The sequence below is a fragment of the Piliocolobus tephrosceles genome, chromosome 5, assembly GCF_002776525.5.
Source record: "Piliocolobus tephrosceles isolate RC106 chromosome 5, ASM277652v3, whole genome shotgun sequence".
Lineage (NCBI taxonomy): Eukaryota > Metazoa > Chordata > Mammalia > Primates > Cercopithecidae > Piliocolobus > Piliocolobus tephrosceles.
The window spans coordinates 22,116,168-22,133,043 of NC_045438.1; the positions used below are offsets into that span (position 1 = coordinate 22,116,168).

Genomic DNA, 16,876 nt, shown 5'->3' on the forward strand with positions numbered 1-16,876 from the left:
GACACGTGGGTTGCTTCCAACCATCGGTCACATGCTATTTCTGGTTCTAGATCCTTGAGGAACTGCCATACTGTCTTCCTCAATGGTTGAACTAATTTACACTCTCATCAACATTGTATTTCTCCACATCATTTCCAGCATTTGTTGTTTTCTGACTTTTTAATGATTGTCATTCTAACTGGTGTGAGATGGTATTTCATTGTGGTTTTGATTTGCATTTCTCTAATGACTGGTGATGATGAACTTTTTTAAATATGTTTGCCCTCTTTTGCAAAGTGTCTGTTCATATCCTTCGTCCACTTTACTTTTTGATGGGGTTGTGTGTTTTTTTCTTGTAAATTTCTTTAAGTTCCTTTATATTCCAGATATTATCCCTTTGTCATATAAATAGATTGCAAAATTTTTCACCCATTCTGTAAGTTGCCTGTTCACTCTAATGATAATTCCTTTTGCTGTGCAGAAGCTCTTTAGTTTAATTAGATACCATTTGTTAATTTTGGCTTTTGTTGCAAATGTTTAAGTCATGAAGTCTTTGCCCATGCCTATGTCCTGAATGGTATTCCCTAGGTTTTCTTCTAGAGTTTTTATGGTTTTAGGTCTTACATTTAAATCTTTTTCTTTGCTTTCTTATTTTATTTCATTTTTTATTTTTTAGACAGAGTCTCACTCTGGCACCAAGCTAGAGTGCAGTGGCACGATCTTGGCTCACCGCAACCTCTGCCTCTCAGGTTCAAGCGATTCTCCTGCCTCAGCCTCCCAAGTAGCCAGACCACTGGCGTGTGCCACCATGCCAGGCTAATTTTTTGTATTTTTAGTAGAGACAGAGTTTCACCATGTTGACCAGGATGGTCTCGATCTCTTGACCTCGTGATCTGCCCACCCCAGCCTCCCAAAGTGCTGGGATTACAAGCATAAGCAACCACGTCCAGCACGTTTAAATCTTTAATGCATCTTGAGTTAATTTTTGTATAAGGCATAAGGAAGGTGTCCAGTTTCTGTTTTCTGCATATGGCAAGCCAATTTTCCCAACACCATTTATTAAACAGTGAATCCTCACTTTCCCCATTGCTTGTTTTTGTCAAGTTTGTCAAAGATCAGATGGTTGCAGATGTGTGCTGTTATTTCTGAGGCCTCTGTTCTCATTGGTCTATATTTCTGTTTTGGTACCAGTACCATGCTGTTTTGGTTCCTGTAGCCTTATAGTATAGTTTGAAGTCAGATAGTGTGATGCCTTCAGCTTTGTTCTTTTTGCTTAGGATTGTCTTGGGTATGTGGACTCTTTTTTGGTTCTATATGAAATTTAAAGTAGTTTTTTTTCTAATTCTGTGAAGAAAGTAAATGGTAGCTTTATGGCAATAGTATTGAATCTATAAATTACTTTAGGCAGTATGGCCATCTTCATGATATTGATTCTACCTATCCATGAGCATGGAGTGTTTTTCCATTTGTTTGTGTCCTCTCTTATTTCCTTGAGCAGTGTTTTGTAGTTTTCATTGAAAAGGTTCTTCACATCCCTTGTAGGTTGTATTGCTAGGTATTTTATTCTCTCTGTAGCAATTGTGAATGGGAGTTCACTCATGATTTGGCTCTCTGTGTGTCTATTATTGGTGTACAGGATTGCTTGTGATTTTTGCACATTGAGTTCGTATCCTGAGACTTTGCTGAAGCTGCTTATCAGCTCAAGGAGTTTTGGGGCTGTGATGATGGGATTTTCTAAATATAAAATCATGTCATCTGCAAACAGTGACAATTTGACTTCCTCTCTTCCTATTTCAATACTTTTATTTCTTTCTCTTGCCTGATTGCTCTGGCCGGAACTTCCAATACTATGTTGAATAGGAGTGGTGAGAGAGGGCATCCTTGTCTTTTGTTGGGTTTCAAAGGGAATGCTTCCAGCTTTTTCCCATTCAGTATGCTATTGGATGTGGATTTGTCACAAGAAGCTCTTATTATTTTGATAAAAATTCCATCAATGCCTAGTTTATTGAGTGTTTTTAGCATGAAGGGATGTTGAATTTTGCCAAAGGCCTTTTCTGTATCTATTGACATAATCATGTGTTTTTTGTCATTGGTTCTGTTTATGTGATGGATTACATTTATTGATATGTGTATGTTGAACCAACCTTGCATCTCAGGGATGAAGCTGACTTGATTGTGGTGGATAAACTGTTTAATGTGCTGCTGGATTCGTATTGCCAGAATTTTATTGAGGATTTTCGCATCAATGGTCATCAGGAATATTGGCCTGAAATTTTCTTTTTTTGTTATGTCTCTGCCAGGTTTTGGTATCAGGATGGTGCTGGCCTCATAAAATTAGTTAGAGAGGAGTCCCTCTTTTTGTATTGTTTGAAATCATTTTAGAAGGAATGGTACCTGCTCCTCTTTGTACCTCTAGTAGAATGTAGAATTTGTCTGTGAATCTGTCTGGTCCTGGGCTTTTTTTTTTTTTTTGGTTGGTTGGTAGGCTATTAATTACTGCCTCAATTTCAGAACTTGTTATTGTTCTATTCAGGGATTCGACGTCTTCTGGTTCAGTCCTGGGAGGGTGTGTGTATCCAGAAATTTATCCATTTCTTCTAGATTTTCTAGTTTATTTACGTAGAGGTGTTTATAGTATTCTCTGATGGTAGTTTGTATTTCTGTGGAATCAGTGGTGATATCTGCTTTGTCATTTTTTACTGTGTCTATTTGATTCTTCTCTCTTTTATTCTTTATTAGTCTGGTTAAAGGTATATCTATTTTGTTAATCTTTTCAGAAAAACAACTCTTGGATTCACTGATTTTTTAAAAGGGTTTTTTGTGTCTCTCACTCCTTCAGTTCTGCTCTGATCTTAGTTATTTATTGTCTTCTGCTAGCTTTTGAATTTGTTTGCTCTTGCTTCTGTAGTTCTTTTCATTGGGATGTTAGAGTATTGATTTTAGATCTTTCCCACTTTCTCTGTATCAGAGTAATATATTTATTAACAAGTCTTCTTAAGGTGAGGAAATGAATTTTGTGTAGGCAGTTTTCACAGTTCAGTAGTACTATGAAAAGAAGTCTGTAGCTTTAATTTAGTAGTAACACGTAGAGTCTGCTTTTGGCTTTACACTCCTGATCCTTTTAGATATTTAATAAAAATGCAATACCTATATGTTTTGCATGATGAACTATAATTATGATATGTGCTATAAAATCAGTGTCTTCGTTTTCATCAACTGTTTTTAAATCATGTAATCTGTATAATTTTGTATTTTGTTCCTGTTTATGTGGCTACTTTGATGTATATATCTTAAAATGTCATCTTTACCTTTACTTTCTTTTTCAGATATTTCAGTTTTCTTCTTCCCTGGCCGGGGGGGGGGGGGGGGGACAAGAAATCATCATTTTAAAAAACATGAATTTCTTCCTCCTCCTTTTCCTCCTCCTACTCCTCTTCTTCATTTTTTGAGGCAGAGTCTTTCTATATACCCTCAAATTCCTGGGCTCAAGGGATCCTCCCGCCTCACCCTCCTGAGTAGCTCAGTTTACTTACAGATATGACCCTCTTGCCCACCTCCTCCCCTTTTCTTTTATGCTTTGAAGAGAAGCTAGAATAAGCCATGCCTTTGTTAAAAGTTTAAACTAGAAACAACAGGAAAACCAACATGTTAAATTTTTACCTTTAGGAAATAAGAATTTGCCTGGCATGATGAATTCATAAGTAAACTAATGAATTAAAGCAATAAAAATGTAACATAATATTTCTAAGCAAAATATGGATCCAGTTTTCAAAGCAGTCTTGGTAAATTGATAATTTTCTTGCTACACCTTTTAGACAAAAGTGAGAAGAAAAACAATATTTAATCGGTGACTTATAAGTTTGTATGTGGTAAAAATGGACATATTGCATCATTTATTCCTTATAATAAGCCTGTAGGGAAGTCATTATGCTGTTCTGTAGAACAGAATATTTGGAATTTGAGGAGCTAAAGGATTTTCTAAATGTTGCACAGTTAGAAACTTAAATTTACATACCATTTTCACAACTCTATCTTATCTCCTCTGAAAAAGTAAATATTTACCTGATTCTGTGACTTCTGATGTTGCTCCTTTAAAAAAAAAATGTAGAAATAAAGAAAACAAAATAAAAGAAAAAGTATAGGTTTTTATTCAGTAGCAGACAATTAAAACTTATCTTCTGATATTTCCTCCCAAATTACAATAGGCACATATACTCAAAATGGCAAGGAAATGTACTGATGCTTAATATTTCTGATAACTGTAACTAGACATCTATTTTAAAAATAGAACAAATATTCAATTAATCTAAAATGGTAATTTAAATATTATAGAATTGGTTAGATAGAATAAATAAGATCTAGTACTTGATAGAACCGGAGGATTAGAATCAACAATTTAGTGTGCATTTTAAAATAACTAAAATAATGGAATGTTTGTAACACAAAAAAATATGATAAATGCTGATGTGATGGATACCCCATTTACTTGCCTATATCAAAATATCTCAAGTACCCATAAATATATCAACTTCTAAGTACCTATCAAGTTAAAAATAAAATAAAATGAAATGTAAACAATTGAAAAACATACATGATGTAATTAATCAATTCTAAATTCTATGGCTGGTTTTCTTGATTACAAATTATGAATCTGTTACACAAATTTTTAATCTTCATTGATGCATGCAAACATTCATTCATATAATATTTATTAAAGCAGCTTCATTTATAAGATGCTGTCAGAAATGCAGTTGAGTGTGGTCATGGGATGAGATTAAAAGTATAACAAAAACAAACTCAGTTCATGTTGATTACAGTCTGATAAGTGATAGAAGACATAAAATTATATTTGCCTTTTGCCTATGCTCATACAGAACCATGCTTTCTTCTTGTTCCTTCAGTAAATTTACAGATGAATATTTCTAAGTATAACCTGGCAAGTGTTTTTTAAAACAACTTTGTATCAAAAATAATTTCAAATAATAATATTTCCAGAAAATAAAAATTCTCTGATAGTTTAAGAAATATCTCTTGTAAAATGTCAATGTTTTCTATAAATGTGATATCAGTTTTATCAGTCTTACATAACTATTTTGGGTAGCTATTTTCAAAATTCAAAAAAATAAAATATTTTTTAACAGTGAAGGTATACAATACATAATATTACATAAAAATATAGTATTTTTAAATGGCTTTATAATGATGTTTCATATTAGCATTCTAGTTTTGGCTTTCAATCCTTAATTTTGGTACTAGTGTTCGCATTAGTAGCAATAATACAAACTATATTAGAGAATTTCTCCAGCCTCAAGGCTGTACTTAATGTTTAAAATTGGCACTGAATCCATTATGAAGTAAACTGTAGCTGCATTATTAAGTAATCTGTCATGTGTTGTCAAGAAGACAGGTTAGTTCTGGGTATCAAAACATATAAATACAACATCCAGAAACACTTTGGATTGAAGTACTCAATTTTTAATCCAGGTTACAGTCTGAGTATTCTAATAGGATTAAATAAACAGTTTTATTGTTTAGTGTTGCATTTTTATTATTGATTAAAATGTCCAGGAAACCCCAGTGATTTTGAATTACAAAATAAAATGTACCTCAGGGCTTTAAAAAAATTAGAAAATAAAAAGCTAATGTGTTAAAATTAAATAAATTGAGGACATATGTGCTCTTAATTTTTCTTAACCCACACAATAACTGTTAAAGGGTTCTTCATACTGTGTTTATTCAATACATCTAAACAAACAATTGAAAGTAGATAAGAGAGAGATACAATTACTGAATTTTTGTTGTTGTTGTGTTGTTTTGTTTTGTTTTTTGCACAGGTATTAGTTATCATGGTGAAAGTGTTAGTAAACCAGGTACATCAACAGAAAACAAGATAGGCATTCCCTCATACATCCTGGTCCAGTGTCATATACCTAATAGGTGCTCAATAAATACATGTTCAAGGATTAATGAGTGGAATACAAGCATACTCATTTTATTGTGCTTCACTTAATTACAATTCTCAGGTATCACATTTTTTACAAGTTAAAAGTTTGTGGCAACCCCATATGATTAAGCCTATTGGTGTAATTTTTCCAATGGCATTTGCTTCCTTCTCATTTCTGTGTCTCATTTTGGTGATTCTCACAATATTTCAAATTTTTCATTATTATTATATCTGTTATGGTTGTTTGTGATCAGTGATTTTTGATATTACTATTGTAATTCTTTTGGTGTGCCACACACCACACCCAGATAAGGTGGTAAAACTTAATGAATGTGTGTATTCAGACTGCCATTCACCAGTCCCTCTCACTTTCCTTTAGTCCTCTCTATTTCCTGAGAGTCAATAGCTTTGAAATTAGACCAGTTAGGAACCTAAAATGGCCTCTTAAGTATTGACAAGAAAGAAAGACTTGCACATCACTCACTTTAAACCTAAAACTAGAAATGATTAAGTGTCGTGAGAAAGGCATGTTGAAAACTGGGATAGGCTGAAAGTGAGGCCTCACATACCAAAGAGTTAGCCAAGCTGTGAATGCAAAGAAAATGTTCCTGAAGGAAATTAAATGTTACTCCAGTGAAGACATAAATGCTAACAAAGGGAAACAGCCTTATTGCTGAGACAGAGAAAGTTTTAGTGGACTGAATAGAAGATCAAAACAGCTACAACCTTCCCTTAAGCCAAAACCTAATCTATAGCAAGGCCCTAACTCTCTTCAATTCTATGAAGGCTGAGAGAAGTGAGGAAGCTGCAGAAGGCAAGTTGGAAGCTAGCAGAGGTTGGTCCATGAAATTTAAGGAGTGAAGCCACCTGCATAACGTAAAAATGCAAGGTGAAACAGCAAATGCTGATTTAGAAGCTGCAGAAAGTTGTCCAGATCTAGCTAAGATAATTGACCAAGGTGGCTACAATAAACAATAAGCTTTCAAGGTAGACAAAATAGCCCTCTAGGGAGGATCACTTGAGCCCAGGAATTTGAGGCTGTAGTGAGCTATGTTCCCCCACTGTACTCTAGCCTGGTGACAGAGTGAGACCCTGTCTTTAAACAAACAACAACAACAACTTAACAAATAGCCTTTTATTGAAAAAAAAAGTCACCTAGAATTTTCATAGCTAGAGAGAAAAGTCAATATCTGACTTCCAGTCTTCAAAAGACACTGATTCTCTTCTTGGAGGTTAATGAAGCTGGTGACTTGAAGTTGAAGCCAATGCTTATTGATCATTCTGAAAATTCTAGGTCCTTTAAGAATTACGCTAAATCTACTCTGCCTGTGGTGTATCACTGGAATAGCAAAATCTAGATGACAGCACATCCGTTTACAGCATGATTTACGGACAGTTTTAAGCCCATTGTTGGGACCTAATGCTAAGAAAAAAGATTCCTTTCAAATATTATGGCTCATTGACATGCACCTGGTCAATCAAGAGCTCTAATGGAGCTGTACAAGGAGATTAATATTGTTTTCATGCCTGTGAACACAGCATTGATTCTGTAGCCCATGGGACCAAGGAGTAATTTTGACATTCAAGTCTTATAACTTAATAAATACATTTCATAAGGCTGTAGGTGTCATATATAGTGACTCATCTAATGAATCTGTGCAAAGTAGATTGAAAGTCTTCTGGAAAGGAATCAGCCCTCTAGATGCCATTAAGAACATTTTTGACTCACAAGAGGGAGTCCAAATATCAGTACCAATAGGAGTTTGAAAGAAATTGATTCCAACTCTTACGAATGACTTCGAGAGCTTCAAGGATTCAGTAGAAGAAGTAACTGCAGATGTGGTGGAAGCAACAAAATAATTAGAAGTGGTGACTGAATTGCTTCAATTTAATGATCAAACTTCAATAGACGAGGAGTTATTTATCATGGATGAAAAAAGAAAGTGGATACTTGAGATGGAAACTACTCCTGGTGAAGACGTGAACATCGTCGAAATCACAACAAAGGATTTAGAATATTCTGTAAACTTAGTTGATAAAGCAGAAGCCAAGTTTGAGATAATTGACTCCAATTTTGAAAGAAGTTCTACTGTGAGTAAAATGCTGTCAAATAGCCATATGAACTACAGAGAAATATTCTGTGAAAGAGTCAATGTGCCAAACTTTATTGTTGTCTTATTTTCAGAAATTACTACAGCTACCCTAACCTTCAGAAATCACCACCTTCATCAATCAGCACCCATCAACATCGAGACAATACCTTTCACCACTAAAAGTATTACAAGTTGCTGAAGGTTCAGATGATCACTAACATTTTTAGCAGCAAAATACTTTTAAATTAAGCTATGTACATTTTTTAGTCATAATCCTCTTGCACACTCAATAGACTATAGTGTAAACATAACTTTTCTGTGCACTGGGAAAACTCAAAATTGTGTGATTTATTGTGGTGGTCTGAATGAAACCTGCAATACACCCAAGTTATTCCAGTACAATGACATCTAATTTTCCTTGAATTGCATTTTTTGAGTCACTAAACATCCCTTCATGTGCTCATTGGTCTATGGCTTCTTGCTCTCCCCATTTTCCTTTGGTTGTGCTTTTTGTCTCCAAGGTATGCCTGTACACACAATATCCTTTGTCAACCAGACTCACTTATATGATAATAGTATAACGACTATTACATTAACAAACACACTATACATTTTAAACTCCATATATAACTCAAAGAAATTGTGAAATTAAAACAATGAAATAGGACATTCTTAAAATTCTAAAATGGTACACTTACTTGGAGTTGGTTTTGGTTTGTCTAAAAAGGAAAAAAGAAAAAAAGAAAAGGAGTGATAATTTTCTATTTATTGGTGATATATCAGCTCTTTATATTTCCTATTTTTGCTTTTTACAGTAAAAATAAGACTAAATATATCCACAACGAACAGTAGGGAATGCATTTTTAGTAATTTTTAAATCGTTCTCCCAAAGAGTTTCCCACAGAACAGTAAAGCCTAAAAGTGTGGAATCTTTTTTGGTCTCGTTTTTATTCCTGTAAATCTCATATTTGATTTGATACAATATTAATGAATGCTCACAAAAATTTGAACTTCTTACTGTTTCTGAAATGGCACAAAATATATATTCTGCCACAATCCTTTTAGAATACATTTTAATATTAATTTATACTCACAATATTAATTATTAATATTAATTTATACCAACTCTCCCAATCCAGTATGTTGAACAATCAGGTTCCTCTATAAAATCTCAAGAATGGATGGTAGGTAAAAAAAATCGTAAAGACATTCTATTTTTTTCCAATATAACATGTGTTCTAAAATATATTAACTAAAAGCATTAACTATGTCATCTTGCATCTAAAGTTCTATTTCTTCATAAATAGTAGAAAAGATTTAGCTATGATTGCAGGTTTGAATCATCTAAAATTAAGTCAAATAACTAATATGTTAACAGAGGGAATACAAATTGATACATTTTTGTAGAAAACAATTAGGAATATCTATACAAATTACATTTAATATACCCTATTACTAAAAAAAAATTCTACTTTAAAGAATTTTTCCCATAAAAGTAAAAAAACTAGACATATTGTTAATTAAATTAAAGGAGATCTTTAAAACAACTTTTACATATGTCAATTAGAGTCTAATTAAGTAAACTGTGTACAAATATATAATAAAATAGAGTTTTTATAAAATATTTTATGTGCTGATATAAAAAAGTTTCAAGATATATTCTGAAATAGACAAAATTGGTGACAGGATAATTTATGGCATGTCAATATTTGTGTAAGAAAAACAAAAGAAGCATATATATATATATATATTTGTATAGGTAGATAGATAATGCTAGAAGGATATATTAGGAAATAACAATGATTACCTATGGAAATTATCAGATATTTTTGAAATGAGAACTGGTAGAATTTAACAAAAGAGAGAGATTTTTGCAGTTAGCTTCCTATGTGCCTCAGTGTTTGAACCATGTGAAGTATTACATATTGTAAAAACTGAATGACATTTTAAAAGAATTAAGCTAACTTTTAGAATGGGGTAACTTCTCTTTTAAGAGGATATATCAAGCTGAAATTCACAATTTGTGAAATTTAACCTATGTAATTTAATAGGATATTTTAAAACTATCAACAGTTAATCAACTCCATTACTATGGTAAATTATATTAATATTGACAACAGTGAAATACTGAATATTTTGGAAGGACCTTGTGAATCATAAAAGCAAATCTAATTTGTTAATTTTGCCTGTCATAATTGCATGTTTGGCAATCCATGTTTGATTGACAACAATATTGCCCTTAGGTCAGATAAACTGATTATACTGCAAAACCACAGGACCACACATTACCAGGAAACATAGTAAAAATCACTTGTATGCATTACTTTAATTTTTGAATATAATAAAAATAGTGAACCTAAGGCAGAATATAAACCAAAAATGGTAAAACACCTGTTTTTATAGACGGAGGTTCTCTTTCTTGATGTTCAGCTTTTTCTAGAGAAAGAAATCAAATTTCATTGGCAATCTGTGGATTCTTCGGCAAATATTTCTTAGTTACATATTTGCAAGTGATCCTCAGTTTACCCAAGAGGCATGCCCCAAAGTTGTTTTCATGTAATTTGAAACAAATAAAGCATATTGCCATAAAAACACATTAGAAACAGGGTTAGGTTAGGTTCATTCTCAGGACACCCAGGAAAAGACTTTTTTCTACATTTGGCTGAAAGACAGTATTAGGGTTTTATCTCTTTAGGGGCTGTGTTGTATAAGAGGATAGAATATGGCAAAGAGGAGAATAAGAATACTGTTTCATTTGCTGAAAGTTGAGTCATTCTTTGGGGACATTTTTAGTGGATGGTATTGGTCTTTGGCATTTTACCAATTCCTCTTTTTTCCTCTCTGAATCCTAGCTACCTTCTTGCCAGTAAGAAGCAATGCACTGCTGAACACTAGTTTATTATTGAAAATTTTAACTATATCTGTTGTATTCCAGAGAGTAACACATTTTGTATTTTTATTGACCTGTACCACCCTCCCTTTCCAGGTTTTCTTAAAACTCTCATAGCTGAATCTCAACTATTCTAGGATATGACAAAATGAAATAAAAATGTATGAGTAATCGACATCCCTCTTAGTTCTCTGAAAAATATTTGAATTGAAAATTTTAAAGAGATCATTCTCTTTCATCAAAAGTAGAATTTAAAGTCAACCATATAGGTGGAATATCTTGAATGCGATTGAGAATATCTGTCAGCTGAGTAGGACTCCGGAACAGACCAAGTATTACCTCTAATGACCTCTAGGATCAGTTCTGAGCTGTTCTTGATGTTTACTTGTCCTTTCTTTCCCTCACTCCTGAATTTGGAGTTTCTCTAAAATTACTATTTTTCCCCCAAATCATGCACCAACAGTGAAGTAGGTGGGAAGATGTGGGACCCCAGGTGTCATCAGACTAAACAGATATTTGTAAATTAGGAACTGATACCATTCAAGAATAAACTTCCATGAACTGAATTTGCAAAAATGTTATAGTAAATAAGCATTCAAAATAAAATGAAGAAGTCAATATTCAAGGTATTAAACTGTTATAACAACATTAAAAATAAATCAAGGGAACAATAATAATATAAAATATATATTCAAAATACAATTCACAGGTTCTAGGATGTGAATATGTTCTGATTAGAGCCATGCCTTCGTGCTATATATCCTAAAGCACATATATGTATTCCTAAGCTGTGTCACACATTCACCTTTGGACCTTGTGAAGCTATTTTGCATGCAAGAGCCAGAATATATTTGATCAAAAGCCATTCATGCATTTGTCTAAGCTTGTGTTCCACAAATGTACACCATTCAATGACTAACATCACAATTTTGACACAATATTTAATATATTTACTACCACAGTGGGTAAATATTTATGCCTTCCTGAGTCCAAAAGTCATCTTTAAACTCTCCATCACTATACTCTCTGTGTCACACCTGTACAGTGAAACGAAGGATCTTCAAAGTCCACATTCATGAGGACATTTCATAATTCCAATGGACCAATGGCAAAATGTTTATAATTAAATGGATTTCTAAATGCCAAAGTTTACCTACAGTTTAATTAATGCAGCTTAAAGCAAAGGGATTAAAAACAGTATACGGTTCATAACACTGACAACTGTATATCATTTCATTTTCTTTTGTTATTCATTATGTGTGATGAAAAGATTTCCCACCTACCTTAATTTACTGTGAGTGGTATTTCATAGCCTATATGGATTCCTTCTTTTAATGAACAATAGTGACACACTTTTTCTTTTGTATAGTTATAGTCATTAATTAGTAGTGAAACACAAGAATGTTAAATCAATGCCATAGCAATAACATTAATTTATCATGAATAATAATTACATAGCAATCACATTAATTTATCATTAATAGTTATTTAGCCACAGGTAACACTGAAAATAACATTTTTCTTAAAAAAAAAACAAAGCAAAATGTTAAAGCTGAAATGGTCAAGCGATATTTCTCAGGTGTTATTCTATTCATCTCTTACTTGCTGGCTTGGGCTTGGCTGTGGAGAATGGAGGGAAGCACATGGCATATTGATGAGTACAAACCATGGAAAAACTAACTGTTTAGTATTTGTATTTACTTATTCTTAGCTTTAGGTCTCCTTCTTAGCTTAAGCTTAACCTGTTTTCTTTGACCACTAATATTTTACTGTCAGCAAATACATTAATTGAACTACAAAAAAACTAGTAAGACACATGTTATGCACATAAAATTTAAAACAATCTATATATTTGAGTCACAAATACATTGAGCTAGCTTCTTCATAATTCCCAAACATCCATACAACTGAATAAGATACTCAGGTGGTCATATTAATACCTCAGGGTACAAATTAAGGGAATATTTACTAAAATTATAAACTTAGGCAGTGGTTGGAATAAAGTACAATGGTCATATAAAGTAATGTGAAAATGGCCTCATGAGATTTCTTTCTTTCTGGTGATAAACTAGTCTATAATTTCTATAAATAATTAGATCTCTCGTGAATTCTATTATATTTTTCCTCCAAGACTTTTTAAATCCTTATTATCTGATTATCTCAGGAGAAAAAAATGTTTTACAGAGTTTTTCTTTTGGAATGATTATTAGTTCAGAGTCTCTGTGGCGCAATCGGTTAGCATGTTCGGCTGTTAATCAAAAGGGTGGAACGATTATTAGTAAGAGATGAGGTTCTCCCCATGGCTGAGGTGGGTAGGATTTCTGTCTTGGAATCAAATAGAGGAAGTTTAGTCACTCAGATGTGAATTGATTTCAAGACTCATAAGTTTTCTTTTTCCTTACAGGAAAAACTTCTGAAATGCAAGAGTATGTGTCTTTTCTTTTTCATATGAACTAATGAGACACGGAGTGTTTTCAGTATAACATTTTATGTTCTGTTGATCATTCTTTAAGGCAGACTTTAAAGTTATATAACCATATCCCTCTCTATGGAGCTTTCATGGAAGTAAATTATTCCAGCTAATTTATAAATAGCAGGAAGAAATGTGGTTTAAAAATAAGATTAAACACCTACCTACGTATACATGATAATGCATTATATAGATTTTCCCATGAATTACACGTAATCTTAGATCAATCACACTTAAAGTTATGCTACTCTAGTTATTATTTTTTTAATAAAAATTATATTGAACACATTTTTAGTTATTCACAAGAATTGAGAATGTTAGAAATTATGGTACTAAAAGCCTGCACACTTCAGTGAAGGTGTGTGTGTGTGTGTCTGCATGCACACATATGCATGCACCACATAGCATATAAGACATAAAAAAAGGTATAAAATACCTTATTTACCTGTTTTTTCTATTGTGACAGCTTTTACCTGCTTGAGAAGTTTTTCTTCTGTGATAGGAAAAAACGTTAACACAAGTAGGGAATTTGAATACATCAGTGACCTATTTTAACCATGATTTTTGTATTCTTTTTGAAATAGTACCAATGCCAGCAAAAACTTGTTGCCTCAATAAAACAAGCAAATAATATCTTCTATTCAAATTGGATGAAAGCACAAAGAAAATCTGTCCAGCTGAAATGTCCTTTGCAGCTATCTTGCTACAGAAGTTTTCCTAACTTAAATTGTTCCCTAACGTGCCAGTATGAGCCCTGTTTTTCGCCTTCACTGTATTTCAGTGTATTTATCTGCCCACAGGTACTGCTTTATAAAATACATGTTCCCTTTCTATTATTAAATTAGAATAGGAAGAAGCAATTTTTGATCTTCTTGTGCCGATACCTCCCTGGGAACCCAGGAATAGGTGGAGAACCCAAATTTTTCACAGTGCGAAGCTGGGGAAGAACAAAGTTGATACATTTGCTGGATGTCCTCTGTTCTCAGTGATTTTTCATAGTCAAAGATGTTTAGGTCAAAGTAAAGAGATTATTGCACTGATACTACATGAAATTAAACTTCTCAAGCATTTCGCACTGGGTATGAATTGACTGATCAAATATCCTAAGTAGAAATTTTCACTGTATGACAGAATTTAAAGACCATGATGGTGTAACTGAAGTAAAAGAGTCGTTCCTACAAGACAATGCATTTCATGTATGCTCAGAGACTAAAGTCTGTCACTTCTCTTTATTTCACCTCAAATTGACTAATATTTGGGACATAAGAAAATAACAGTGTTTCATGTAATGAGGAGCTTCTCAAAGTTGTTTCTAACTTTCTGCTTTTGTCAATACAGACAGCTCTTCTCACCTCTCCACACTCCAGCCCTGCTTTCCTTATTCCTATATTTTCTGTTGTTGGTGTCTAATAGTTTTTTTATAGCATATGGAAAACAAATCAAACAGACTAAAACCCATTGTGTACAGATTATTTAAAGTACAATTTATAAAAGGATTTTTTTTTTTTTTTTTGAGATGGAGTCTCGCTCTGTCGCCCAGGCTGGAGTGCAGTGGCCGGATCTCAGCTCACTGCAAGCTCCGCTTCCCGGGTTTATGCCATTCTCCTGCCTCAGCCTCCCGAGTAGCTGGGACTACAGGCGCCCGCCACCTCGCCCAGCTAGTTTTTTGTATTTTTTAGTAGAGACGGGGTTTCACCGTGTTAGCCAGGATGGTCTCGATCTCCTGACCTCGTGATCCGCCCGTCTGGGCCTCCCAAAGTGCTGGGATTACAGGCTTGAGCCACCGCGCCCGGCTGGATTTTTATAAGCAAAGGATTTCCTAAGATTTGCTTAGAGAAAGTATGTTTTTCACTTTTCAAAGATTCTGGCCTAACTATATTCACAACATTGGGTACATAATTCAGCCTGGAATGAAAAATAATATTCTACAGAATAATTGGGGCTTGGGTGGCCTCAAAATTAAATTCATATTTAATTAGCTGAAATAAAAACTTGTTTCTATTCTTAAATAAAAATTAATTCATAACCTTGATTTGATAAATTATGTATCTTTTTTTTTACAAGCAGAACAAATTAGCTTACTTCTACTTTCTACAAAATGCAAGACCAGGAATAAAAAGAAAAGAAGAAAGGGAAGGAAGGGTGAAGAAAAGAGTCAGGAAAAGAAGCAGGGAGAAATGTTGATTTCTTCAGCATTTTTAGGACTTGGAGAGTCTAAAATGATCGTATTTGAATAGGCCAATCTGAATTACAAGTTTGGTCAGAATGCCGTGCCCAAATCAGAATAAAACAGCAAGTATAGAGTCCATTCATCTAAGTGTTGGGTGACTATGGTTTTTGTGCAAAGCTAACTCTCTGATGGGAAGGGAAGAGTAGTTGTCTAGTTACATCTCACTGGTTAAGTTCTTAGTACAAAAAAAAAAAAAAAAAATTCTGAAGATGACTAAAATTGGAGATGGTCTAGAAGCTGATGACTTAAGACGTGAATTGTCCCAAATAACTTTAGACTTGCCTCTAAACTCTTACTTCTGCTAAAATTAAACCATTGAGAGACAATTTGAGACTACAAATACCACCTGCAAAATACCTGGTTTACCATGAGAAACAGTCTTTTCTGGTTTCACTATGTCTTGTTCTGAAAATAATAAAAAGAAAATCTTTTTAGGTATTTGGAAGCTGGGAAAATAACTAGCAAATGTTAGCAAATGTGCCCATAGAGAAAAATATTCTGAAACCTTCATATCATCCTTGTTTCTATGTAAAACTTGAAGGTTTTAGTTCATGAAAACAATATACCAAGGATTCTTATTTACAAAATTTTTGAAACTATAGTTTTCAAAGCATAGGCTGTAATAAAACATGAATATAAAAGTACAGATTGAAAATACATGATTTTGAAAACATTTCAAAATTTTTTGTAAAAAGTTCTACATAAGCATAAAAGATAAAATTAATATACATACTGTGTATTTGAACTTTTTCAGATACAGCTAAAAAGAATAAATAAATAACATATTAGATTAAATTACCTGCAAAATGGAGTATTTAACAACAACAAATATAATTGGTTATTGTAAATAGAACTAGGCATAACTAGTTTTAAATAGCATTGGGTTTCTGGTTAAAGTAAAACTGGCAAACATACAAAATGCTTTTATCTGGTAAAACATACCCACTTACAGCAAATAAATATAATCAGGAAAATAAATAATAAAATAATAGTAAATCATAATAATATTTGTAATGTAACAAGGCTGCTATGAGCCTTGATATATTATAAATATATCACAAGAGCAACTATATCCAAGCTTATAATCAGCTGCCAGGTAAGTTCTGGTGAGAATTCAGGGGCTGAGGTACTATTGAATATATGTCTAGATTTTGATTCTTGATTTGTTGATGTTGAAGAATCTTGCTAAGTAACCTTTTATAATGAAGAAATAGCTACCATAGAGGCTGAGGGTTTTTTTGAACTTGCCTCAGGCCAATAGCTAGTTGGT

General features: G+C 33.1%; 1 protein-coding gene across 1 annotated transcript in view; it reads right to left on the reverse strand.

Moving 5' to 3' along the window:
• TRDN (triadin) overlaps positions 1 to 16,876 on the reverse strand; it is a 410,542-nt gene that overhangs the window by 40,585 nt on the left and 353,081 nt on the right. Inside the window, exons 28-35 of the mRNA XM_026455003.2 lie at positions 16,340 to 16,366; positions 15,964 to 16,011; positions 13,822 to 13,869; positions 12,509 to 12,526; positions 10,408 to 10,452; positions 8,715 to 8,735; positions 4,042 to 4,068; positions 3,288 to 3,326 (exon numbers count right to left, since the gene is read on the reverse strand). Coding sequence (XP_026310788.1) covers positions 3,288 to 3,326; positions 4,042 to 4,068; positions 8,715 to 8,735; positions 10,408 to 10,452; positions 12,509 to 12,526; positions 13,822 to 13,869; positions 15,964 to 16,011; positions 16,340 to 16,366 — 273 coding nt within the window. The remainder of the gene's footprint in view (positions 1 to 3,287; positions 3,327 to 4,041; positions 4,069 to 8,714; positions 8,736 to 10,407; positions 10,453 to 12,508; positions 12,527 to 13,821; positions 13,870 to 15,963; positions 16,012 to 16,339; positions 16,367 to 16,876) is intronic.